Raw genomic sequence first — 27,435 nt, 5'->3', positions numbered from 1 at the left:
ATGCATGTGTGGAGGGAGGAAACTGGAGTATCTGGAGGACACCTGACACAGACCACAGGGAGAACATGCAACCTCCACACAGAAAGGCCACCCTGGGGAACAAAACCATGTGGGATCTTTTTCTTGTGACGCGTACTGTACCACATCATACCTGACAATAAGGGTTGAGACGTTGCGTCTCCTCTTCAATAAAGTAACCTGGGAGCTCTATTTTCATTAACTGTACCACATAACTTCACTTAGAAGTGCAGTACTTATAGTACTGAAGTCCTGACGTCACTACCATTACCCCTGCGTGACGCAGGGGTAATGGTAAAAAATAAATAAAAAACTTTTCACCATTGATGCTTCATATCCATGTGAGTAAAACCGCCGGGGTGGTTTGTTTATTTTTGGAACATAGTTCTTGACGTGATCTATAAGTCCCCTATGGTAATTCCAACACAAAAAAATAAAGTAATGCATTGACCCAGGAGCATAGTGCAGTCTATCGCCCAAATCGTGATATTAGGTTCCATCAAAGAAACATATAGTTATAAATAAATGACACATCAATATAGGCCTCCGTGGGCTTCACTATAACAGAATGGAAGAGAATAAAAAGGCAGTGTTGTGGGGATGCGCGACCATCCAAGTTTGATGGAGTGAACACAGCTAAATTACACGTCAGAAAACTCTCATAAGAACGCGTCCTGGTCAGTAAAATAATAGCTTTGAAAGAAAAGAGACAGCATAGAAACCATTGAAAAGCAGTGGTCAACAGGGAAATGAGGGAATATTATGAGGAAAATAGAGAGAAGGGGTTATTTATTCATTTTTGTGTGTAATTCGAGCATCCCAGCTTTTAATTAAGCCATGCCTATCCCTCTGAGGATGCAGCTGTGTTTTTTCAGCAGAACAAAGAAAAACTAAAGGACGATTCAGAGATTGGTTTCAAATCAGGGAACAAAACAGATAAAAGTTAATTAGGCATTAGATAGTTTTAAACAAAGTTTAAGTGTTTTTCAAAGGAACAAAAATTGGAAGGGGCAATTTATAAGCCTTCATAACACTGTCAGCTAGTTGGTTCATTAGGAGGAAACAGAAGGAAGAAAGACAAGGGCAGTGGAAAGAGGAGAGCAGAGCGGAAGGAGTCAACTACAGTACAAAAGTGTCTTCAATCATGACTTGGCATTCTGCCAGCTTGTTTGGGTTTCCGCTATCCTCCAATCAGAGCGAGATTGAGGTCGACAGAAAGAGAACGAAAGGCGGGACAGAGAGAGGGTGACAGAGGTGGATTATAGCGTAGAAAGACAGGGTGAAAACAGCGAGATTATGGAGGTTGTATTTTAATTAGAGAAGGCGATAATAGAGTGGAAGACAAAAGGTGCAAAACCTACAGTAAAGGCAGAGCGAGTGAGAAAGGAGAACGAGAGAGAGAGAGAGAGAGCGATAGCAGAGAGGCTGATAATGTTTTTTAATTAGAGAGAGATGGAGGATGGAAAGGGGGGGGGGGGGGAACAGAGAGTGATTATAAACCTTGACAGAACAGATCTCTCGCCAGCCTAACAACTAATGATGAGTTCCAGATTGATTATAGCTTCCAAATCACCTCCACTGTCAAACCAAGGTCTGTAAGAGACCTGCAGTCTCCAAGTGCAGGAACCACAGCCCATAATATGGGCTACAGTGCATCCACCAATCCAACAGGACCACCTCGCCAAAAACAATTCCAATGATTCCTTGTGAATAATCGACAGTCAACAAAAGAACAAAACAATGTCAACGCTGTACTTAAGAGCAATTAATAACGAGAAGCGACGTCGACGTCGCAAGCACGCATCCGCCTGGGTGACGGCAGACTGCTGGGCGAGCGCTGGCGCTTTGGCATGGGGGGGGTCAGATCAACATATGGAATGAATTCTGTACTGGACATATATGGAGCGTGTCTTGGGTGTACACGGTTTGATGAGGTCAGATCAATATATGGAATGTCAGAACAGGTCAGCTCCATATATGGAGATTTAAGGGGGAAGTGTCTTGAGTGTACAGGGTTTGGTGAGGTCTGGCCATATATGGAACGTGTCTTGAGTGTACAGGGTTTGATAAGGTCAGATCAACATATGGAATGTCAGAACAGGTCAGCTCCATATAGGTAGGACCGTGCCTTCATTTTCAGGCCTGTCGAGAACTCTAGTTTTCACCGGCTGCCGGAGACGGCCATATGTGGAACGTGCCACGAGGACGTGACGGAATGACGACCATATAATGGCGGTGTGACAACAAACAACAGATCCTGAGGCTGTGTTTGGATGGTGAAGGTGTGTCCTGAGTCCTGACGTGATGTCATGAGAGTTGAACCTTCCACCACTGGATACATATACAGACTGATGTACTTTCCTTTTATTAGTGCTCTAATCTCTGATCTGCTCTGGGAGCAGGACTGCTAAACTAGAAGTTTAGTCATTATTATTAGTGATCTAATCTGTGATCTTTTCTGGTGGTAGTAGGCCTGTCACAATTATTACATAATCGCCCCATCATCCATTATTTGACGCTCCGTGAGCGAAAGGCTCTAAAAGCTCTCTGGTAGATCAGTTATTTTAGCTATTTTTGAAACATTTTGAAAATGTTACAGTTGATAGCTTTATTTTAACCATGTAAGTCCCGCTCCATCCATCTCCATCTGACCGTCTACGCACTTGCTCGCTCACGCCAAACTGAGACTTCAGTGCTGGTTGGGGCTAGGCTGAAGGCTAGCAGGACAAACACTAATGGACATAGCCGGTAGGGAAGCCCACAATTCCTGCTAGCTCTTCTGCTATAGGCCTGGAATAGGCCAGTCTTTTGTCACATTACCTTTCCGAGTTCATCTTCAAATAATGTGTCCGCTGGGTCCGACCAAGGCTGGTCAGATTGTATATATGTGGCACCAGGGGAGTTGGAACAGTGCAGAGGCAGAATGACTGATTCCCATGCCTTTACTTGGAGTTCATAGCAGGAGTCATAAAACTTGAAAATGGAACAAATATTCAGGAACACAAGAAACATACAGGCTGATGCAACTGGAACATTCAATGACGATCTGACAACCACTGAAGGGACAGACAGGATGGGGAACTAATGACCGGACAAGGCTCAGCTGGAGTGGGCAGGGAACGTAGCAGGTAAAAATGAGAAGTGGCTAACAAGATGACAGGGTGGAAAGGGGGGGGTAAAATACAGGACACAGCTGACGAGGTTAACACAAGACAGGGGAGTAAAGAAAGTGATGTGCTGGGGGAGGGGAACAAGAACACAGTAAAGGAGCGGGTGATGCAGGCTTTGTCGCCTGGATCAACGACAGGTCTGCTCCAGGTCTGCTCATGAGGGGCGCGGGATCGACGCGTAGCGGAAAGAAAAAATCACACCCGTGAGAACTGAGTGGTGCAACTCCCCCCCCCTCTCTCTCCCTCTCTCTCTCTGTCTGTCTCTCATTAGCAGGCAGCAGTGCAGCACTATCTCTCTCTCTCTCTGTTTCTGGCACAACAGCGCCACTTTTGGTACTCATTGGTACTCGTGCTCATAGTGACATAGTTAGGTGAACACATAGGTGAACACATAGGTGAACACGGACATTGCTGTTCCTTGGAGTGGTTGCACCACTCAAAAAAAAGCTCACCACAATCCAGGTCTATAGTCACCCACGGGGCGTGTGCACGAAACGAGCAATGCGCGCGACAATTTCACGGGACCGCGCACACGGAAATACGCCTGCGGAATTCCGAGGCAACATAAAACACGAACACACACTTTCTTTTTTAGGAGGTTGACATCCAACAAGACCTTCAAAGTACATTTAATAGGAAAAAAAAAGTTCAAACCAAATTGAAAGTTTTAATTACCTCTGAAGTCGATGGCAAACCCAGACATGCCCAGCGAGGCGTCAGATCTGAATGCCAGGAACAGGCTGCTGCCACTGCTCTCTATCCTCTCAGGAGCCTGGTTGCCCTGAAGGCTGGCGAGTAACGGTCCATTAGAGTCCTCCCCCTCATAGATGTGCAGGAAGTCATAACTTGGCTCCATGTTGAAACTACGGGAACACAAATGTAATCATCATGTAATTTGGCTTTAAAATACATTAATGCATTAAAAGGTGTATACTAGCCTCCAGCCCCTGAAACGCTGGTCACGCCCATTTAAGCAATTATAATGGAGTCAGCAACGGAAATGTAAATGAAGGCTGAGTGTAAGGTTACTATATATCGGGGCGTATGTAGGCTCTAGCCTGGCAGCGTATCGCGGGTTCGAGTCCCGTTCATGACAACCTTTGCTGCATGTCTCTCCCTCCCTCTTTCCTGTCCGTCTTCACTTGAAACTATCAATAAGGACAGAAAAGCCAAAAAAAAAAAAGGTTACCAACAGACATTGTCAATGTCTTCGGCTATGGCCTGCATGTATCGTTCATTAATGTAGACCATTTTCCCGTTAACTCATGTTTGCGACAGAGGGCGCTCTTCCACAACCTGTGAGTGATCCTATAGAGGGTATGCGTGTGACATCATCATCAAACCAGGAAGTTATGCAGGAATGCCTACTGAGTGGCAAAAAACTACTTTCTGGCCTTGACAGCCCATGTGCCATTCACTTTAAGCATGCGCATACTCTCTATAGGACTTCCGAGGCCGCAAATAATATTTATTTTTTCTGCGTTTTTGGTGAAAGCAAGCTATATTCAACTGCCAATAACTAAACCACTCTTGTTGTTTTGAGATATTTGGTGTTTTACAGTCATCACATAATAAGAACAAAAGATTCTGTGGGTCTTGAAAGATTAGTAAAAACGCTCAAAATCACTGGCAGTGAATGTTAAAAGCTAGGCTGTATTTTTAATCCGCCAAGAAGTTGTTTGGGCATTACTGTATGTTTTCACCCTATTCCCCGTTTGTCTGTAAGCTTCAAGCATAATTCAACTTTTTGGGAATTATCAGTAGGCTGTCCCAAAATGATGCTGACAGTCAAAGATCAAGATCATGGTCAGTGGTCTGGTCACTGGCATTTACTGATAATTGCATACTGTCGGTATATATATACAGTACTTTGTAGTTTAGATTTTTGTTTACATTTTCTCCAAAGTCAATACAAATGACCAAGTCACTTGAGTAACTGGGGCAATATTGTTGCAATGTGAGCTTGTAGATCTGCTATTTTGGACAAAATGCTCTCCTACTTTCACCTAATGTTCGCCTGCTCCGATTAGGGATGCTAGGGTTCATGTGGTCAAACATGCAAGAGCTCTAGAGTCTCAGAAGAGAACAATGTATTCATTCATTATTTGCCATAACCTTATTCACCCAACAACTGGACTTTAAATGTAACCAATTTAAACTAAAGTGATCCCTTTTCCAAAACTTTTCAGCCCTTACTTTGGCAAATGTAAGTCTTCTGTCTATGTGTTAGCACTACATCCAACCTGTCAAACACAGGCAGAATGTGCATATGCGCGCACACACGTGCACGCGCACACACACACATACACACGCACAGACAACTTCTTTATTTCTATGTTTGCTCTGAGAAAGTCTGTATGTTAGCTCAGTTTCCCACCTGTCTGTTTAAACCATTCTGCTGTGCTCCGTGTTTGGCTTTCAGTTATAGTCTAGCACTCCAGGGTCGTCTGTTTGTTGAGTGTGTGTGTGTGTGTGTGTGTGTGTGTGTGTGTGTGTGTGTGTGTGTGTGTGTGTGTGTGTGTGTGTGTGTGTGTGTGTGTGTGTGTGTGTGTGTGTGCGCGCACGCACTTGCGTGCGTGCGTGCGTGCGTGCGTGAATACATTTGTATTCCTGCCACTACAAAGAACAAAGGCAGGGAATAGGGGAATGGTTGGGTGCTGCATTCATGGCTTGCATAGGCCTGGCTCACTGGCTTAGTGTCTGTTATAGGGAAACAATGCTAGATATCCTTGACAGGCAAGTCAAGCAAGCCGGAGAAGTTTTTTTTAACAGTATTAAAACAAAAACAACCGAATGTAAAGCCATACGTTCAAGAACCTCACTTACATTGCACCACATTTGTACCACGGTTTACCACTACTGTGTGAACATTGCAATTTGTGAATGCATGGTCCAACCCGTTGTGCCTGTCTGTTTGTGTCCCTTTTATGCCCATATATGAGCATATATCGGATCAGTGGTTCTATAGACTGCTGGATCTGCATATGGGCATATCAGCGGTTCCGGACAACAGCTTACCCGATTGACTCTGCGCCAGGCACTGCACTGCCTCAAAGTCTTATCGTGTGTTCTGAGAAAATGTGCACGAATATGCACACACTGTGTGCTCAATGTATTGCTGGCTGGAAATTGGGTTGGGTGGTTGCAGACGTACGGCCCCAGGCTGCAGATCGAGGGTTTCCATGGAATACGGCGGTATAGCTAGTATAGCTTCAATGGACTGTAATTGTGGACCACCACAGGCTATGGATCAAAGGTTTACATGGAACATATGGACTGTTATTATATTACATTATACTATGATTACAGCTGCTATTGTTGTTGTTATTGTTCTCTCTCTCTCTCTCCCCCCCGCCCCCTGACACGGCCAAGGCAGGTGGCCGCCTGCACCCTAGAGCATGCTTCTATCCAAAGTTTCTTTCCGTTAACGATTAATTACGTCAAGGGCAATGATGGGGTTAAAGATGTGTTTTTCCCGTGCCACATAAATGAAGTTTACAGACAACTCTTAGTATACACTTCAAACCAGGGACTACCAACGATAATACGTTATTAAAAATGGCAGCAGGTATCCAACATAATGTTAAGGGTGCAATGAAAGAATGAAGAGAACATGAGCAAGAGCAGCAATCCACATTTTGTAAGGCAAAGAAAGATTGGATTTCAGTGTTGAGGCTATTTTAATTAAAATTAATTAGAACTAAGCTATTTAAGTGTACAGTACATGCATTAGCAATAAACATTATAAGCTAACAAAGGCGGAGTTTAATTAACTGAAGAGCATAGACTCGATCGACTAACACATTGAGTGTTGGAGTGATGGTTCAGTTAATGTACAGGTTATAGGGGTTGTTTGGTTATAGGGCAAAAACGTCTGTCTGTCTGTCTGTCTGTCTGTCTGTCTGTCTGTCTGTCTGTCTGTCTCAATTGATGAAAGGATGGTCCTGGGCAGAGGAACTGGTTATTGGTATTTGGAATCTTAAAGAATGTATTTAGGGAGCCCCTCAATAAGCAAGCAATGTCTCAGCTATGTCCTTTGAAAGATTTCCAAGACAGGATTGGACCAGAACACCTGTACGAGGCTGAGGCTCGTTGGTGCTTGATGACCTGTCACAAGATGGATCCACATTTTTATGAATTTTATGAAAATCTAACCTTTGTGAAGTGAGCACATTGTAAAATGTTGCAAGATTGATATAAATTATGAAGTACATCACCCCAGAGCGTTTCCAGGATCTCCTCTCACAAATCCTCTTCCTGAAGTGTGCTAAAAATGCACATTAAAACCACAATAACTTGTCTATATAAATGTCTATCATGGATCTGAACTTTTCACCTGCATCATGAAGCAATTGGCCAAAAGAGGACATGACACAGAAGCAAACTGCCATCTTAGCAGAGGTCTGTGCTCTACTGAGAATCGACCTCTATTTGTTTTTATTTACTAAATTTAAAAAGCAATACAAATAAACCCAATGCATGAACTGGTTTATACAAAATAAAAAGATATTAGCTGTTGCTAGAGAGTCCTCCAACTGAAAAAAATTATAATAAAAAAAAAATAAAGAAATAGGTCAATTTCCCTCCTTCGGCAATGTGGAGAAAACTATCTTTTATGTCCTGTTCCTCGTGTGAAACCCCATTCTTCTCCCCGTCCATTAGTCATGAGCCCTATTAACATCTTTAGGTCGCAAAGAAATGCACCATTAAGGCTTACATCAGAATGTACTGGTGAACATAATAATATAGCCTGCCACGGCCCACGGGTGCAGGCCTTCGCCTCAGACCAACGTATGCGCCACACCACTTAACCCATTTTGGGCGGGAACCCCTTTTGGTGTTAGCATTATGTTATGCTTTAGTTATAGAAAAATAGCAGATCTACAAGCTCAGGGTGAGCACCACTGACATAGAAACATGGCTTTTTCAGAAAACTATTAGGATTTAGAAGCCTTTTTTTGTATCAACATCAGTCCAAAATGGGTTAAAACCAACACACGGTGTTGTTTATGCATGTGTATATGTGAGGAAAATGCAGCTAAGTGTCCTGGATGTAGTGTAAAGGTTATTATGTTATATGCGATAGATAAACATACAGCAGATGCTGCCTCTCTGTCTGGCACAAAAGTGAACACAAAGGTTTAGTTATCTGCAATAAACAAAACTACATTATGTCAATAATCTACAGAAAATAACGCTATAGTCAAATCATGGAATTGTGGCACTGAAGGTCCTTGCAGACTGGACGCGTTTTTAAGGATTTAACAAAGGATCACAGGAAACACGTGAATACAAATGACAAATTGCATACATGTACACTAGTATGTTCATGGGAGTTTTTTTTACTTTTTACGATTGATAAATGCGTAATCATTCACGGATGGTAAATATCACCATCAATTGTCTCTTTTTTTAAAGATTAGTTTTAGGCTTTTTAGCTTTTATTGAAGATAAACAAGTGAAGATAGACAGGAAAGAGGGAGAGAGAGAAGGGGAGAGACACGGAGCAAAGGTCATCATGAGCAGGACTCGAACACGCGACGCACTGACAAGCCCAGAGCCTATATATGTGGCATGTGCCTGGACCACTAGGCCAGCGGGCATCCATAAATTGTCTCTTAATCACTTCTCCCTAGTGTAGGTTCATGTAGATTACTTTGAAATTATGAATTGGGTTTATGGAATTGGGATCTGCACACAAGGACCATCAGGTTGAGAATAACCTCTCTAGCTGTGTGTATAGCCTTGCTCTTTCCAGGACAGAAATGTTCTAACATTGCAATAGCAGATCTACAAATTCACAACGCCGTTTAATTGCAAGCGTAATCGGCTAATTTCATAATAATACGTCGTCATACAACAACGTTTTAAAATAGGGTTCCGTCAAGTGGTTCAAATATATACTGTAACCTGATAAAGTTCACATGCTAAACCCCTTTTGGGCCGGTGCTTCTCAGTACAAAAGTAACATCTTTAAAATCATTTAAAACCTTCATTATTAGTTGATTGATAGGAGCCTCTTCCACGATTATTATAACAAAAATAGATAAATACCCCATAAAATCACGAAAACCAACACACAGCTGAAATTGAAGTATTAGGGATGTCCCGATACACTTTTTTCATTTTTCCGATCCGATCCCGATACCACAATTGCTGTGTTAGGAGATACCGATACCGAATACCGATACCAGAGAATAATATTTATAGTAATACAAAAAGAAAAAAGATCTTATTTTGAAGTCCACCGACCGGGAATAGTGTTTATAGCTATCTAGCTACTGTATATATCTCGTGTTGTTAATAGCAGACTCCTCACTCAAATGTGCACTTTCAGTTTGGGCAACTCCAAAGCAAACTCCACATGCCCCAACATTTTATTTACCTGCCATAGTGTTAACCCCTGTGTCGGATCTGTGGTTAGACTGGCAGATTTGCCGATACCTATATGACCCGATATGACCAAATAAGGGCCGATCCGATACTATTCCGATACCGGGACTTCTCTAATATATATATATATATATATATATATATATATAAACTATAATAACGTTGGCCTGTTGCTTGTCGGCCGAAGGGGGAGGAGAGAGTCCGATTCACCTTTAGCTTTTGATCCTGAGGCCAGGTGCTCTAAAATCTGTTGCTCAATAGCATCCTGGTTCTCATGTGTAGAAAGGCTGTGTGCACATGGGTTCAGCAGTGGTTTTCATTACACGCACAGATGCATTAAAGCCGTCGCAAACATTTAGAAAATGGGGGCCATTTTCTGTCTAGCAGCATTCAGTGCTGGCTGTTCTGTTCACAGTCCTCAGCATAGTGTTGAATACGTCGTCGTACGATAAGGTATAAACCAGGCTTTATACAACAGAGAAGCAGCACACGCTTTCAGTCAGCCACTGAAAGAGGATCAAAGATGATGGCTCGTGTGAACCGTGTGAAGCCATTCAACCCATGATTCAAGACTTTCTTTAGTACGGACATTTTCAGCATCTCAACTCTAATTTGGAGAGGAAAAACACATGCGAGTCCCTTACTACACCAAACCAGTTTCCATACCAACATTTTGTTCTTCCATAATCAACAGAATTAAACAAAGTTAATTATTAATCATGGACTAATTAAGCAGTAAGCCCCAGGAGGCCGTGGTTTACAGTGATTTTAGAACAGCTAAGGGGCGTTGTTACAAACCCCCTCTGCCTTGTGTTGAAGTATTTTAAAAAGCAAAGCATTTGCTGTAAAACCTTGCACAAAAACAAGCACTTCAGTTCTCTTCCCCTGTCCTACAAAAAATAATTTGACCTCTGACGTCTGACTATGACAACATACAGTGCCTTGCAAATGTATTCACCCCCTTTCATCTTTTCCACATTTTGTTTTGTTGCAGCCTTATTCCAAAATGGATTAAATAACTTTTTTTGCTCAGAATTCTACACACAATGTTGCATAATAGTTAAAGGTGTAGTGAAACGGAAATGGTGGGCATTTTATTTTTAAGTTTCAGCTTGAAACGCTGGCTCTGAAGTTTCTGAACCAATCAGAGCGTGCATCCCTCCAGGCTATGGGGTTTTAAGTCCGTGACTTCCTCTCACGTGCAGTGTCGTTTGTAAACAAAGTGACAGAGAGACGTACGTGGGGCAAAGCCAGGGGATTATTTCACAACATATACATATTTTAGCGGGATGAAGTTTAAAATAAGTAATACACTGTCTGGACGTCATCTTGAATGAGATTAAAAACGGAGTAGTTCTTTAATCAAAACCAGCTGTGTTGGAGGACAATGAAGCAATGGAAATGAAACTGGTGAGCTTCATTTTTATTGGCTTTTATTGATGTGGGCCTCGACACGTCATCTCGCAGCACGTTTTCATTTTCAGGAAGTAATTTAAAAAAAATGATGGACTTTTGATATAAAAACACACACAAATTAGAATTTGCCAAATTTTTGGCATCCATTGTTAGGTATGCCCATATGATGACCACGGATATGGTCTGAAAGTGTGAAAATTACTACACCTTTAAGGGGTATTTTATATATGTTTGTTGTGTGTTCAAAATACAAAATTTCGTGTTCATAAGTATTCACACCCTTTACTCAACACACTGTTATAGCACCTCTGGCAGCAATTAGAGCCCTAATTATTTTTGAGTAGGATGCTACAACTTGGCACACGTATTTTGGGTCAGTTTCTCTCATTCTTCGTTTCAGATCCTTTCAAGCTACTTCAGGTTGAGATGTTCAATGGGTTAGTCCGGGCTCCGAGTGGACCACTCGAGGACATTCACAGACTTCTCCTGAAGCCACTCCTTTTGTTTTATCTTGGCTGTGTGCTTATAGGCTCCTTGTCTGGTTGGAAGGTGAACCTCTGCCTCAGTATGAGGTCCAGAGCGCTCTGGAGCAGGTTTTCCACCATGGAGCTTTTTCTACTTTGATGCATTATTATTTTCCTTGATCCTGACTTGTCTCCCAGTTCCTTTTACTGAAAAATATCCCCACAGCATGATTCTTGCGACCACCATGCTTGCCTGTAGGGCCTCTCCCCAATAGGCCTATCTCACAGCATTGCCCCCTTTTTACACACCCTTTTGTTGATAGTGGTGTTATTTTTTTTGCGGTCCATAGGCTTCCATGTTAAAAGAGGTATTTTCACAAGCCACAAACTACCGTTTTGTAAAGGTAAGGTTTATTCTACTTATTTGAGTTGTTATACCATTGTGTTTTCTTCATATTATTATCGGTCTTTGACATTTTAACATTAGGAAATGTACTTAGATTCTCCAGAGAAAAAAAGTGGTAATGCCTAATGTTAAATGACACCACTATCTACCGGAAGTGGGCGTGGAAAGGGGGCTGTGAGATAGGCCTATTGTATAGTTTGGTCAGCTGCTGGAAGAGTCCTGGTGGTTCCAATGATGGAGACCACTGTGTTTGTTGGGACCTTGAATGCCTCGATACAATCCTGTCTCAGACGTCTACAGACAATTCCTTTGACATTATGGCTTGGTTTGTGCTCCGACATGCAAGGGACAAGGACCGACAGATACGGAAATCTCTGTGTTATGATTATGAAGGTTATGAAGGGGCTTGCATTAGGATTCTCTCCTGTGTGTGTGTGTGTGGGAGTGTGTCATGGTGTGATTAGGAAGGGAGTGCCAGTAGCAGACGCAGCCGCTCCGGATTGGTGCCCAGAGGACGGTTCCAACTTTAAAAGGCTGTCGATGCGTCGCTGACAGCAAAACCCGGGTTGGTAACCTTCCTGACTCCCCAACCCGTCCGTCTGCCCTTGTGTCATCTATAGTCCATTGTGCATGTGAAGCCAAACAAACATGTAGCGTCTAAGGGATCACAGTTCGATCTTTACTCGGCCATATACCGACTACTGTGTTGCCATCTCTCATTCTCTTGTTCTCAGCAAAAGTTGGTTATATTGTTTGGGCTTTGTTTTCTGTGGTTTTCTGTGCTGACCTTATATCAGAAAACAAAGTTAGAGCCAAGCAGTCAGGTAAGAGCTTATGTTTTGTTTCTAGTTTGATTTTGTTGTGATCAGTCCTCCGCCCCAGAGAGTTTGGAACCCCCTGACGAGAATAAAGAAAAAAGAAAATAGAAAATATCTCCAGTCAGTGTGGTTGCTATAGGCAACACACTACTGTTCTCGCTCAGAGATTTTTTTTTGCCAGCAAAGTAAACCTGCTTATTGTTAACTTTTGCACAACAGAAAAGTGAAGCGTTTGGTCATGCTTCACACTCTGCTGTCACCGTTGTCATGCTTCACATGACAACACAATATATAATATAAATGGTAAGACGGAATTCAGTTCCCAGTGGATTCCTCGTGATTCGCGTCAGTGCAACCACACTTGGCAATTTCCCAGAATTGCATCTTTCTAGTTATAAAGTGTCTATGTTATAAGTTGTTATGATAATCATAAACATTTATAACAAGTGTTATGAAGCATTATAAGCGCATTACAATGCATCATAATGCATTATAAATGTGATTATAATGCATTATAGACAGACCTTTAAGTAAAGTCGTACATGGTAGTTACACTGTGCTGCTCCGCTGACTTTATAACGCATTTTGACCAGCACAAATTATATTGTAATTTATAATACATCAAAAACCTTATTATAAGTTGTTCTGCATTAACATTCATAAGTGCTATAATGCCTAATAAATGTGGTTGTAATTATAGACCCGAAATCATACATGCGTGGAACATTGGATATTACAGTGGAAGAGTCACAGGAAACAGAAAGAGAGATGATGCAACAAGGAACAGAACTGTCCATTTTAGCAGGACGGGAAGCCCTTTTGGTGTTTTTACCCCTCAGTACGGAATCACCCTTTTGTTGTTGCTTTGTACAATATATACTATAGCAACAAACATTTTTTTGTAATTTTTGAATAAATATTTTTCAGAAAACTTTTGTCAAGATTTAGAAGGCATTGGTAGAATCGGCCTCAGTCCTACATGGGTTAACACCATACTGCCCAGCCCTCCAGGCCAGAGTGTGGCGCCAGTGCCAGCAAAATCTGTGAAATAAGCAGAGAGGACGGGTCACTTCCGCCCGTGACGGAAGTGATGTGTTGTTTCTGTAGTGTAAGCATCGGGAAGGGACTGACCATCGCCACCCAGAGCAGCCATGGTGATCAGCGTGGCTTGGACTAACGTTTTAATTAGGGATGTCCCAATACACAATTTTAATTTCCGATCCGATCCCGATACCACAATTTCTGTGTTAGCCGATACCGAATACCGATACCAGAGAATAACATTTATAATAATACAAAAAGAAAAAAATATCTTATTTTGAAGTCCACCGACCGGGAATAGTGTTTCTAGCTTTCTAGCTATATATCTTGTGTTGTGTTTATAGCAGACTCCTCATGTGCACTTGCTGTTTGGGCAACTCGAAAGCAAACTCTACATGCCCCAACATTATATTTATCTGCCATTGTGTCAACCCCTTTCCCCTGTGTCGGATCGGTGGTTAGACTGGCATATTTGCCGATACCGATATGACACCATATGACCAAATGAGGGCCAATACGATACTTTTCCGATACCGATACAGTATCTGGACATCTCTAGTTTTAATAGGCTATAAACATGGCATTTTATGCCATTCTGAGCATAAAAACACTAATAACCCTGTGCGTGAGCACATGTACCGCGGATTATCATGTACGCTGTTTCTACAATGAGAGGCCTATGGATGCTAGCCACGGAAGGCTAATACATATTATTTAAATCATTTTTAATCAAATCTCGTGTTCCTCGTGGATGGCCCAGATGACCTCTTGAGCCCCATTGCCCCCGCCGGCGGGGGAAACGGCTGTCCACCTCATGAACAGCTCTCAGCGGGTAAATGGAGACCCAATTGGTCTCCGGTTCCAACTCCGATGTTTTTGATTTCCCCCCCTGGACCCCCCTGGGATTTAAGAGGTTAATTAATAACTTTCCACGAGAGATCTCGAGGAAAGCACGGATTGGGTTAATCACTGTTGTCAGTGCAAATGGTAGGAACGTTGGGCAAAACAATTTCACACAGTGAAGTATCTGGTGTAAACGTGATGAGTTGAGTTGACATTGTGTTTGCATTGTGCAAAAAGAATAAAATAAAATAAAACACTTTGATGCGCAGCTCTCAGTCTCTGAGATTTGTTTAGTTTAGTTTATTTGATGATTGGAAAACTTTCTTCAACCGCCGTTCGAACTATCAATGGATCTATCCGTAGCGTAGCATGAAAGCATGAGATCTGATTTATATGTGGCTCTGGCTGTGTACAATGTGGAAGCCATTACTGTGTGATGAGGCTGACAGCTGAGATCATGGCTGCAACATGGTTGCATGCCCCTGTAAGTATAGCTTATCTAACTTATCTATCTTCTCCTGTAGCTCACACCAGATTCTGGGCTATGAAATGAGTCGAGGCATGTCTACTGTATGTATGTAGCCTGTTGAGATGTGTGCGACCGAGATGTACAGTATACACCGTTGATTCCTATACCTTTTGAAGATAAGGGCGATGACAAAGTCGGGGTTGACATTGATTCTCCAGTCGCACTCTTTCCCCGGCGGGTAGGGCTGAGGGTAGTTAGGAGAGAGAATCACCCCAGATGGACCACTAACGTTACCCCCACAGGTAGCTGCAGAGAGAAAGAGAAAGAGAGAGAGAGGATGGAGAGAGAGTGGGAGAGACACAGACGGGGAGATAGTGAGAAGGGTGTAATTATTTACAAGGCCTCGGGCTACGGGTACTTAAGGGAGAGAGAGTCGTCTATCACAGACCACCCGTATTATCCCCATAGGTAGCCACAGAGAGAGATAAATGGTGGCGGCTGTTATATTATTTATTTCTTTACAGGTGCTAGAGTAGAGGATAATCATGAGAGCATCACCCCTTGTGGACTGCTGATATTACCTCTCAACAGGTAGAGAGTGGTGGGGTTTGAGAGAGAGAGAGAGAGAGAGAGAGAGAGAGAGAGAGAGAGAGAGACAGACGGAGCAGGGGAGGGGGTGGATGTGAATACGCATGCATGTATGCCCACTGTACTGAAGTTGGGAGAGATTGTATTTCAGGGTGCAAGTTTGACGCAGGGGACAGGCGCACGCACGCACGCACGCACGCACGCACGCACGCACGCACGCACGCACGCACGCACGCACGCACGCACGCACGCACGCACGCACGCACACAGTGTTTGGCACCCGCAAAATGGCTTTGTGACTACTAGTACCACAAAGATAATGAATTGAGAATCAAATATGTATCCATGACTCGCTAACAAACGGTTAATATTTACCTATCAAGAAATCAATCACCCCCCGATCGATCACCCCCCCCCCCCCCCCCCCCCCCCCCCCCCTTCCAGTTGAATGAAATTTTAATTGGGGTTTAATTTACTCAAGCATAACACATTTTGGATTATCAATTGGTTAGAAATAGGAAAACGCATAGATTTCTGTCAAATATGAATGGAATGGATGGTCCTGGCATACGTAGTCATCTAGTCACCCCTCAAACTCCCATTTTGATCCAAGAAAAACCCTACACGCGCACGCACGCAGGCACGCAGGCACGCACGCACACACGCACGCACGCACGGAAGTCCGGTCAGTGCATTTCAATGGAAATGCGTGCAGACTATAACTTCTGTTCCCGCCCCAACAGAGCGAAGATAAATACATATTCGCCTGCACGGTTGGAGCGTCCGTGCACGTGCGGGCAGTGAAAGCAGAGACGCATTCATTAACATGGAACGGAAGAAAGATTCAGTGTCTGTATGTGGGCTTATCGCTCGCCCACCTACAGTCGCTTTCAAGAGTGTTACATGTATGTTCTTTCACAGCAGAAAGATGAAAAGCTGCAGAGGACAAAGAGAGAGGAAATAATAACAGGTGCAGATAAAGGAAGGGACAGATCAACGTCCTCGCTCATCATGCGCTTGGACGCGTCATTATGGGATATAATAATCATATGGAGATGTATTCAAGGATAAATACCGTACATAGAAAGACCAGATCAAACACAATCTAGATGGGGTTTTTTTTTCGTCCCTTGGTTCTTCCCATTTGATTTTATTGTTATTTTACCATATTGCTGATTTATTTCCTACATAGATTCAACACACACTCTTCATGGCACTGCAGCAGGCTATACAGACAGTGATGTGATGACTTTCCAACGTCATTGCATCAGTGTTGCTTATGTCGACTAATACTAGGACGGAAAATGTCCGACCTTTGTTCACTGACGAAAATGTAATGGAAACTAAGCTATGATGACTAAAGGTAAGACTAAATATATTGACAATTTCATCAACACGTACTGTAAAAACTAGACTAAAATGTTTGCAAGGGACAAGTGGACAAAACATCCAGTATAAGTAAGACACAAGTCATTTTACACTCGGTTGCATATTGAAAATAGCAGAGCTGTAGATTTAGTCCACTAAAATCTTATTTTTTGGCCTAGTCGACTAAAACTAGACTAAAACTAAAACATTCCAGGTGACTAAAACATGACTAAATTAAGTTTCATAGAAATGTGCTGCCAAAAACAACACTGTGCATCGCATGATTGGAGCACCCCGCGGGCTGCATTCGGCCTGTGGGCCGACAGTTTTCCATGGATGATAACCATTTATGTGCAAGGACTTCAGAAACCCCACAACACATCTCCCATCAGACTCTCTAAAGAGGCAGTGCCACAGTCCTATGTTTCCTCCTAAATAATGAGCATTGGTCGGGGATATATTTCAGAAAAGTGTACACACTATACAGTGCTGTTGTCTCTGTGGACACACTCTGTAATTAATTAAGAATGTCATATTGGGACCGTAGGACCACCCACTGCATACATGCTGTATTCCATATCTGCTGCTATACTTGCACAACAGACTGAGGTGCTCTGCCTTTCTTTCTTTCTTTCTTTGAAATGAAAATGAAAATGAAAATGAAAATGAAAATGAAAATGAAAAACAGAAAAAGTACAAAAATCAAGTAGGTATTTCTGTTTTGGGTAAAACATTTTCTCTTTTCTTTTCTTTTTGTGTGTAGTTTCTGTGTTCATGAAGTGAATGTGATTTTATTTATTTATGTTTTTGGTGTCTTAATACCATAAGGGGTGGGTCTTTTATGACAAGACACAAAAAAGAAAATAATTAATTAATTAATTAATTAATTAATTAATTCGACAGACAGACAGACAGACAGACAGACAGACAGACAGACAGAGACAGACAGACAGACAGACAGACAGACAGACAGACAGACAGACAGACAGACAGACAGACAGAGACAGACAGACAGACAGACAGACAGACAGACATACAGACAGACAGACAGACAGACAGACAGACAGACAGACAGACAGACAGACAGACAGACAGACAGACAGACAGACAGACAGACAGACAGACAGACAGACAGACAGACAGACAGACAGACAGACCTATACACGTGGGCGGGTCGGGCTGCCAGTAGAAGCGGTTGTCCAGTCGTACACAGGTTATGGTGTCCTGTCCCTGGAGCTGGTAGCCCGGGTCACACTGGAACGTTATGCTGTCGCCCGGCTCCTTGCTGTCACCGTACCGGGTGCCGTTCACCGGGAAGCCCGGGTCATTACAGGTAGTCGCTGTGGTGGCTTTGTGAGAGCAAAAGAGAAGTTGTGACAGAAAGAGAGAGGAGAACATTTAACCCAGTAAGACCTGAAGACCAGATTCTACAAAATGTCTTCTAATCATGACAGTTTTCTGAAGTTTTCTGTTTTCTGACAGTTTTCTACTATCGGTGGTTCTCAAACTATCTCATGTCAAGGACCACAAATACTGTGGTCTCATGTCAAGGACCCAGAAGCAAATATTCAAGTTAAAAACGTTCAGACACATTTTCATGATTTTTCAAAAATAGCAGATCTACAGTACACGCTCATAGCGCTGCACCGAGTGCCACTCTATGATCTTGTAGATCTGCTATTTTTTCAATAACTAAAGTATAAAATAATGGTTAAAGTGGTGAAAAGCTAAGGTGACACACATGCATTCTGGATCTTAACGGATTAAAAAAAAGTCTGTGGGAGTGAGCGGAGGATAGAGACTATATGGGACACACACAGGCACAAAGTCATCAGTTGTCAACCAGCAGCTGTCGACGGCCTTCTTCCTGACTGACTGTCCCCCCACTCTCAGCATTACTAAAAGAAACACACCCGGGTCATTACATAAAGCAGTGGTTGTCAAACTATGTGTGAAAGACCCCCAAATTGATATGTATTTGGCCATAGACCCCAATCTGAAGTGAGCTTGTAGACCTACTATTTTTGAAAATCTGAAGTATAAAACTCTATACAAGGGTTAAAGTGGTTAAACTGATTGCGATGCTAATTAACCTATTTAGCCGTGCACACCTGGAACTCCTTCAAGGACCCGTCGGGGTACCCGGACCCCCACATTGAGAACCACTGACATAAAGTAGCAGCGGTGGCTGTAAATACAGCACAGATAAGAGTCACAGGATAACACAGCCGGTCCTTTATCCAAAAGGCTATTTTGATTATGTTTGCTAGCTCAGCTACAGTACAGTATGTTTATTGACATTATTCAGACTGGTTCTAACTGGATGTTTTAGCACAGAGTCAGAGAAGGGCATCTGTATCCCGGGGGTTGCTGTTGTCACTTTGCCTCCATGATTATCAGCCGCTTTGTTTGGGAGAGAGAAAGAGATGGGATCAGACAGAGAAGTTATTGTCTGAACAGCAAACACCATTTAGCCAAATGAATGCCCGCTAAACAACTTCACTTGAGCTTCCCTTGTTTGTGGCATTAGTCTATACACCAGGGAGCCGTTCAAAAGATACCAACGCTTTGTGAAATAACTCAAGAATTAAGCCAACAGTCTGTGATAACAGTAGCTATGGCGTTGCACCAACACACGATGATCTGATTCTGTTATGACTGCATTGATATGCAATACAATTATGACTGAATGCAATGTATGTTTCTTCACCAGAACAAAAAAACGAAATGCAAAAGCAGTGAATTATTTCAAGTTATACAGACTGTTCAGTATGAGAGTAAGAGAAAGGCAACGAGAAGCCAGGAACTCATTCCCTGCTATTGACGTCTTGTATGTGTACATTTTATTTTATTCTAATGGTGATTCCCGCCGTCTTTGGCGTGTTTTGGGGGTCATTATTGATTCAGAATAGCCTCTTTTATATCTTCTGAGTAGTAGCTTCCCCGTCGCTAGGCAACGCCAGCTTCCTTCCACACGCTACGTCCAACCGGGAAAACTCCCCCCTGTCAGGTAATAAGAAGCGGCTTGGACTCCTCATGCATTGAAGGAAGCATCAGGTCAGTCTGTTGCTCTCCACAGGTTAGCAGACGGAGTTATAGAGCGCCGCAGTCCTGCCCCCTTTCATGACGACGCCAGGCCCAGGAAATAATTCCCAATGCATTTTTCCCATAGACATTTCAAAACTTATTTATTTAAAGACCTTATAAGCGTCGTACAAAGCCAACTCTTGTCGTGACAAATCGTGACAACAAACACAATATTTTGGACCAAACAAATAATTACAAAGAAGAAAAACAACAAAAAATGTTTTGTAACGTGCCGTTTTCTTCTTCTTTCTAATTATTTGTTCAGCCCGAAAAATTGTGTTTGTTGTCATGATTTGTCACGACAAGAGTTGGCTTTGTACGAGGCTTAAAAGGTATTTAAATACATACGTTTTGAAAAGTCTATGAGGAAAATGAACGGAGAATCATTTCCTGGGCCCTGGTAGGGGGCGGGACTGCAACGCTCTATAGAGCCCAGGATTACACTAGGTAATTGACACTGGGTGAAAAAAATGGGTTACAAAATCGTGGGATAAAAAAAATATGAAAAAATAGAAGTTTAGGTTACTCATCAGCCCTGTAACAATGCACAGTATTTCAGTTAAATACATCTTCTACCAGCTTGTGAAAATAATTATTTTTACGTTTAATTCCATTGCAAACAGCATTTGTTCCAAAAGATTAGTGGGCTAAACGAGAGAGAGAGAGAAGGGGGGGAGAGAGAGAGAGAGAGAGAAAGAAGGAGAGGTATTTATTAAGAAGAGAGAGAGAGGGGGGGGAGGGAGAGAGAGAGAGAGAGAGAGAGAGAGAGAGAGAGAGAGAGAGAGAGAGGGGGGGGGGGGGGGGGAGAGAGAGAGAGAGAGAGAGGGGGGGGGGGGGGAGAGGGGGGGAGAGAGAGAGAGAGGGGGGGGAGAGAGAGAGAGAGAGAGAGAGAGAGAGAAAGAAGGAGAGGTATTTATTAAGAAGAGAGAGGGGAAGCGAGGAGAATAGTAGAAACAGAGTGAGAAAGCAAAACTACGGTTACTCCATAGTTTCTTAAATCACTTTCACACTAAATCCATGAGCCTATCCCTTAATAAATCTGCATGGGGTAAATATAGGGAGTGCATTACCATAGTAATGGAAGAACAGCAGATTTATTAGCATGTTAATATTTATGGATCTAAACATGGTGCTGATGAAAAACAAACTGTGTGTGTGTGTGTGTGTGTGTGTGTGTGTGTGTGTGTGTGTGTGTGTGTGTGTGTGTGTGCGTGCGTGTCTGAGAGAGCACGCGCGTGCGCGAGAGAGAGAGAGAGCGAGAGAGGTCAATATTTAAGTTTGGAATACAGTGCTGATAATAATAAATAAATGATCCAAGTAAGGAATAACACATTAATATGTTTATGTGTGTTTGTGCTTCGTAAATGTGTATGTGTGAATGGGATGGGGGAACTGAATTGTGAAACTGGCAACCAGCATTATAGTAAGAAACAGTCAAACGTGCGTGTTTATACTGTATTAGTGTACAGTATGTGTGTGTGTGTGTGTGAGTGTGTTTTATGTGTGTGACTGTGTGCGTGCGTGCGTGCGTGCGTGCTGTACAGTATGCAGTGTGCAGTGGAAAAAGCTCCCCTAACACCTTCTATTGACTGCAAGCCTTCAAACTTCGGTGGGTAGATGTTTTTTTTTGCAGTGGTTCTCTACAAGACCACACACATACACAGCACATTTCAAGATGCACTCAAGGGAAAAAACTAACTTTTTTTCACAGGGGGGGAAACTTGGTACTCTTACACTAGTAGAAACATGTGTGGTTGTAATACGCAGCCTCTAGGTGCACTTTGCACGCGTGTCTGTCCAGATATATACAGTATACTAACGGTATATGAAGACTTTGAAGGAATTAATGTTATCAACCAATAATCCTATGTTCTTATCAAGACTGGCATGCAATGCAGCCAGTATGGACATTTCCACATACTGCCTACCGCGAGTAGGCGACTAGGAAATGCAGAAGTGAAATGACTGCCGCCGAAGCGAAAACATTGTTTTTTTAACTCTGAGAGTGAGTGAGAGTGTAAAAATGGATCCGTTAGGGTCCATTTGGTTCCATTTGTATCACTCTCAGAGTTACAGACCCATAAGGGTCCATTTGGTTCCAAACTACCATTTAGCTGGGGACCCCCTGGAACTCCCTCAAGGACCCCTGGGGGTCCCCGGACCCCAGTTTTGGAAACACTGGTTTGTTGGTGAACTATTTGAAATAAACAAATAGTTCACCCAGAACTTATTTTTTAATTATTATTATTATTTATCAATTACACACCCCATGAATTTTTGTTTTGTCACATTCCTAATGTCAGAAGGAGACTGCGGAGACTCCGCCAGTCATAACATTATTGGCTTAGGATTGCAACAGACTAAATACAATCCATGAATTCAAGGCTTCATGAGGTGTGAAAGAAAATATGTTTTGACTTTTGAGTGAACTATACTCCTTTAAGTTGGGCTTAATTGCCTTCCTTCCTTAGTCTCTTCTAGTTCAAACTCAAAATGAATGATAGACAACATCTAAAACACATGCTATGTTGAATTACATTGTAGAGAAATAAAGCAAAACAATAATTGCCATGCCAGTATATTTGTCTCTCAAGTCAAACGTAAATTACATCAAAGAAGCATTTTCCTGAAAGTGCTACATGAGGAGGTGATTCTCAGCTAGGTGCTAAACGAGTGCAAACGAAAGGAAAAAAAGATAATTGTGTTAAACGTGAAAGTCCCATAATCAATTTTGAATTCACCATGTGCATAACATTTTATAGTATACAGCAATGGCATGATGAAAAACTAAACTTTTGTGCCACATCATGAAATGTATATTGTGTGTATAAAGAAAGATTAATGTTGCGAAATGGGTTATGGACTATCCCCCCTTTAATGAAGAAAATGGCTATTACTGTACAAAGACACTGCGAGTCAGCAAGATAGAATCTCTTCTGCATGTAACATCTGACGGAAATTGGAAATAAATTTCAATTTCATTTGATGCTGCCCAGAGAAAGGGGTTTGTTTAATAAGAGGGAAGCTAATTTTCTGTCGATGGAGGATTGTGAGAACAGTTGACATTATTATGTGAGAAGGGAATATTTGCCATAGCAGATTATTTAGACAAGGCATACGGAAATGAGAAGATGTATGCTGTACTGTATATGGAAACTAGTGGCTCCCGAATGTATATCTTTTCTCTCTTTGCACAACCGAGCTTCAGAAAGCCTCTCTTATCTGTTGGGTTGGTGCTTGAAGTGCTTTGAGAGTTGTGAACCCATGACGAATTCCAGCCCTGATTCATGTGGCAGTGGCAAACATATCCTAGTAATGACATACTGTAAATTGAGTGTCAGCACTTGCCTATTCATGTGCAGTACATTATAGTAGACAGTATAGTAGCGATCGTTCTTCAGTGGTATCACCACCGCTGGAAGCAGTGGCGTGCACAGACATTTAGAGGGGCAGGTGCTCAAGTGGAAAAAAGGGCACTTTGTGCAGCGCGTGGAACCGGCCGGTTGCCTTAATAGTGTGAGATTTATAGATTGTGGGGCCTAAATAATATATTAGAAGCTTTTTATCAAGAATTGATCAATGTTACCATGGTCCACATACTGTACAGTGTAACTGTGTTTTTTTCTAAAGGGCACATTGCCAAAAGTGCACCCCCTAGTGTCTATCTGTGCACGCCACTGGCAGGAAGAGAAAATAAAGCCTAATTTGGAAGAGATGGTTTGAAGAACCAGCAGGAGAGAAGCGAGAGCGGCACGCAGAAGAGACGTTTCTGCACGTGGGGAAGGGGAGAGCTGCCGTCATCTCATTCCCCCCCCCCCCGGCCATTTTCATGTCTTGACTAGAAGCTTTGGACTTTCTTTTGCATATTTTTCTCTTAGTCTTATTTATCCTTTAAAAAAAACATATTGTTTTATGTGAACTGTATAGTCTTTTTTTAATAAGTATTCAAAACTGTTAGTTATTTCTTGCTCAAGCGGAGATTGTGTGGATAGTCTTTTGGTTTGACTTTTGTTTTTAACCCTGAGGTTAAAGTGTCATCACAGCACCACGCACAGTAAGCATGTACAACACATGCCGGTAAGAGTAGAGCGATACAACTAAGAATAATACAAATAAAATAAAGAATGTAATAATGATGAAAAATTTGAATACATACTAAAATATGTACTGGGTATAGCTGAGACATTTTTCACAGGTATGCTCATTATAGGCGGTAAGTTGTGTCTTTGCAATTTGAGGGAGTTTGACATAAAACCATGCCATGGACTATTTTATGGTGGGGTTATTAGGGACAGCAACTTTCACTTTCTGGGTTGGAGGCAGTTCTAAAAGTAGAGGAGTGTCTGGTTTGCCAGGAAGGGAGTCAGCGGGTCAGGGTGATTCGTGTTGTAACCTGGACACCTGCCAGGACATACCAAGTAGTAAGTACCCGTTCTACCACAATGTTAATGTAAGTTCATGTAGAATGGTCCATTTGTGTGCCATGCATGGCACAACAATTTAAATACCACTGCTATTACAGTGTGGCAATGTTTTATCAAAATGAACTAAGTGGCTTGGGATGAGTCGTCATTCAAGTGATTAACTATTCCTTATCCTTACACTATTGGTAGAGCCCCCAAAGTATGCCTGTTACTCATGGGTTCTTGCAAACCAATTATAGTCCTCGGAGATCATTTGTTTTTCTGATTCAACGTTATTAAGAAATCCTGGCATAGCATCAATTTATATGAAATTTACAATTTTTTACTATTTTAAAACATTACAAAATAGTTCAACTAGCCAATCTACATCGACACGTTGTTAGCTTGTAGATCGGCTATTTGTTTAGAAATCCATGTCCTCGGGGGGCACGGTGGCACAGTCGGTAGTGCTGTCGTCCCCCAGCTATAGGAGGTCCTGGGTTCGATTCCCGCTGTGGGCGCTAGGGCGTGTTCCCTCCTCCGCGTCATCAGTGCCCATACCCGAGGCGGGGTTGGTGAAAGGTCCTTTCTGTGTGGAGTTTGCATGTTCTCCCCGTGTCCCCTAGGGTAGGTACCCTCACAAAAACATGCAGTAATCCTGGTCTCTAAAACTACCTCCCCCTGGCCAGCCGGGGGGCCTGATGGAGGGGAAAGGAACTGGTCAGAATAACGTGTTCCTTCCACGTGCTACGTCCGGCCACTAGATAATTGGCACTGGGTGAAAAAACTGGTTTGCAAAATCGTGGGATAAAAATTAATAAAAAAGAAATCCATGTCGTCGCCGCATCTCCAGTAGCCAACGAGTGCAGGGTCACGCCGGGAATATAGTAGATCTAGATCTACAAGCTCTGTTGAGAGCTTGTAGATTGGCTATATTTTCTTCCAAAAGTGCCCTCTTACGGAATGTCAGCCCCTGGCTGCAAAAAATAGCGGATCTAAAAGCTCACAACGTGTCGCGCTGCGACCCGCTGAGAGCTTGCAGATCTGCTATTTTAGTCCAAAAGTGCCCCTTTACGTAATTTCAGCCCCTGCGGCCTGCAACACTCTCTGCAAATCCCTGAATAGGGCACTTACACTCTTTTTTTTTTAGTGTGACAGCTATTGTACAGTACTGTATTACATGCACTGCTTGGCGTTACTTACTGGAGAACTGTATGGAGAATCCCTGTTTGCTAATGAAGTAGTCGGAGTCAAAGTGCAGCGTGAGGATGTTGAAGGTAGAATGGGTGTCTTCGGGTAAGGCGGGTCCAGACCACTCTTTGAGCAGGATCCCTCCATCCGATGAGCCCGAGGGGCCGTCCCACACTCTGAGGATGTCATGGTCCACCTCCGTGTCGAACACAATGAAGTGAAGGCTGAGAGCGCGCACACACACACACACACACACCGCACACCGCACACGCACACGCACACACACACACACACACACACACACACACACACACACACACACACACACACACACACACACATATTAATGCGTGTTATCTTGTTATAGTTTACTGTTCACTTAAACCCTCTAGGGCAGTGGTCCAGTGGTCTGGGGACCACCAGTGGTAGAGTTGGTAACCAAATGGACCCTTATAGATCTTTAACTCTTGAGAGCGTAAAATGAAACCAAATTAACGCGTAACGGTCCATTTTGTTTCATTTTACGCTCTCAAGAGTTAAAGTATTGTTAAACGTCTACACAATTTGAGAATGTAGAATAATTGTTATTTTGACCAATACAGCATGGAATTGTAGACATAATCGTATCCATAACAAAATATTAAGGCTAAATTGAGGCTAAATCTCATCAAATGGGGGTCCGTGGCTCAAATGCCGAAAAGATAATGGGCCTTGATATGAAAAGGGTTGAGTTACAGCTGTACTAGCGAACTGTAATCTATTTGGCAAAAAATGCCGATCCACAAGTGCACAACAGGGCGGCTGTGGCTCAGAAGGTAGAGCAGGTCGTCCAATGATCCCTGGGTCGGCGGTTCGAATCCCAAGACACTGAACCCTACATTGCCTCCAATGAGTCGGTCGGTGTGAGGACGCTGGCGTCGACTGTTCACCGCTTCACCTCCCAATGCATGAATGAATGAACCATTGTAAAGCGCTTTGAGCACTTGGAAAAGCGCTATAAAAATGCAATTCATTATTATTATTATAACCCACAAACATAAAATTAAGTGAGTGACAAGGAAGAATTGAACAAAGAAGCAAAGTATAAACACACATGCACTGATTAATGTCAGCTGTGGCAGCATGTTGGTGACATAATGACTGGTTGTTTGTGTGTTCTCCGCCATGGCTACAAGTTTGACAGCAAACAACCGTCAACTATAATGACTGAATATAAATTAGCAGCTCATCTTGCCAGTATCTGCCTCTATAATCAAGGTGCAGGGGAGATTGTTGTCATTTGGAGCAAAGCATAATTACAGTACATGAAACAATCACACTCTCTTTCACTTTCACTCTCTTACCTTGTAGTGCTATTGAATTAAATTACTGTAGGACTATTATGCAATTACTGCAACCTATAGGCTTCCCAGTATTTCTCTTGTACACTATAGTGTTCATTCATAGGCTGGGTGACAGATGTATTGAAATAAAAAAATAAATGTGTTTTTCACACTTTTCACACTTTCAATAGATGCCAAAACAATGGGAACCTTTCCATTTTGGGGTATCTTTTTAATCAAAGGTCCATACAAATCTAATTTGAATTACTTCCTTTGAACCAAAACGTGCTGCGTAGTGCGTGATGACATAACGCGTCCCAAAGAATATTGATTTCATTCACCCGTTTGATTCCAATTGCTGCACGTTCCTCCAAACACAGCTGATTTTGATTACAGAACTATTACTGTTTTTAATCTCATTCTAGATGACATCCAGAC

General features: G+C 42.5%; 1 protein-coding gene across 1 annotated transcript in view; it reads right to left on the bottom strand.

Moving 5' to 3' along the window:
- LOC306919635 (CUB and sushi domain-containing protein 1-like) overlaps positions 1-27,435 on the bottom strand; it is a gene marked incomplete at its 5' end in the record, with an annotated part of 687,041 nt that overhangs the window by 184,651 nt on the left and 474,955 nt on the right. The window contains 4 exon segments of the mRNA XM_079496199.1: positions 3,864-4,051; positions 15,206-15,344; positions 18,152-18,343; positions 25,688-25,899. Of these exon segments, the coding sequence (XP_079352325.1) occupies positions 3,864-4,051; positions 15,206-15,344; positions 18,152-18,343; positions 25,688-25,899 (731 nt within the window).

The sequence above is a fragment of the Electrona antarctica genome (genome assembly GCF_951216825.1).
Source record: "Electrona antarctica genome assembly, chromosome: 3".
In the NCBI taxonomy this organism is placed as follows: Eukaryota; Metazoa; Chordata; class Actinopteri; order Myctophiformes; family Myctophidae; genus Electrona; species Electrona antarctica.
Note: the sequence above shows the minus strand (reverse complement) of the source record. Positions and strands in the feature narration are given on the sequence as shown.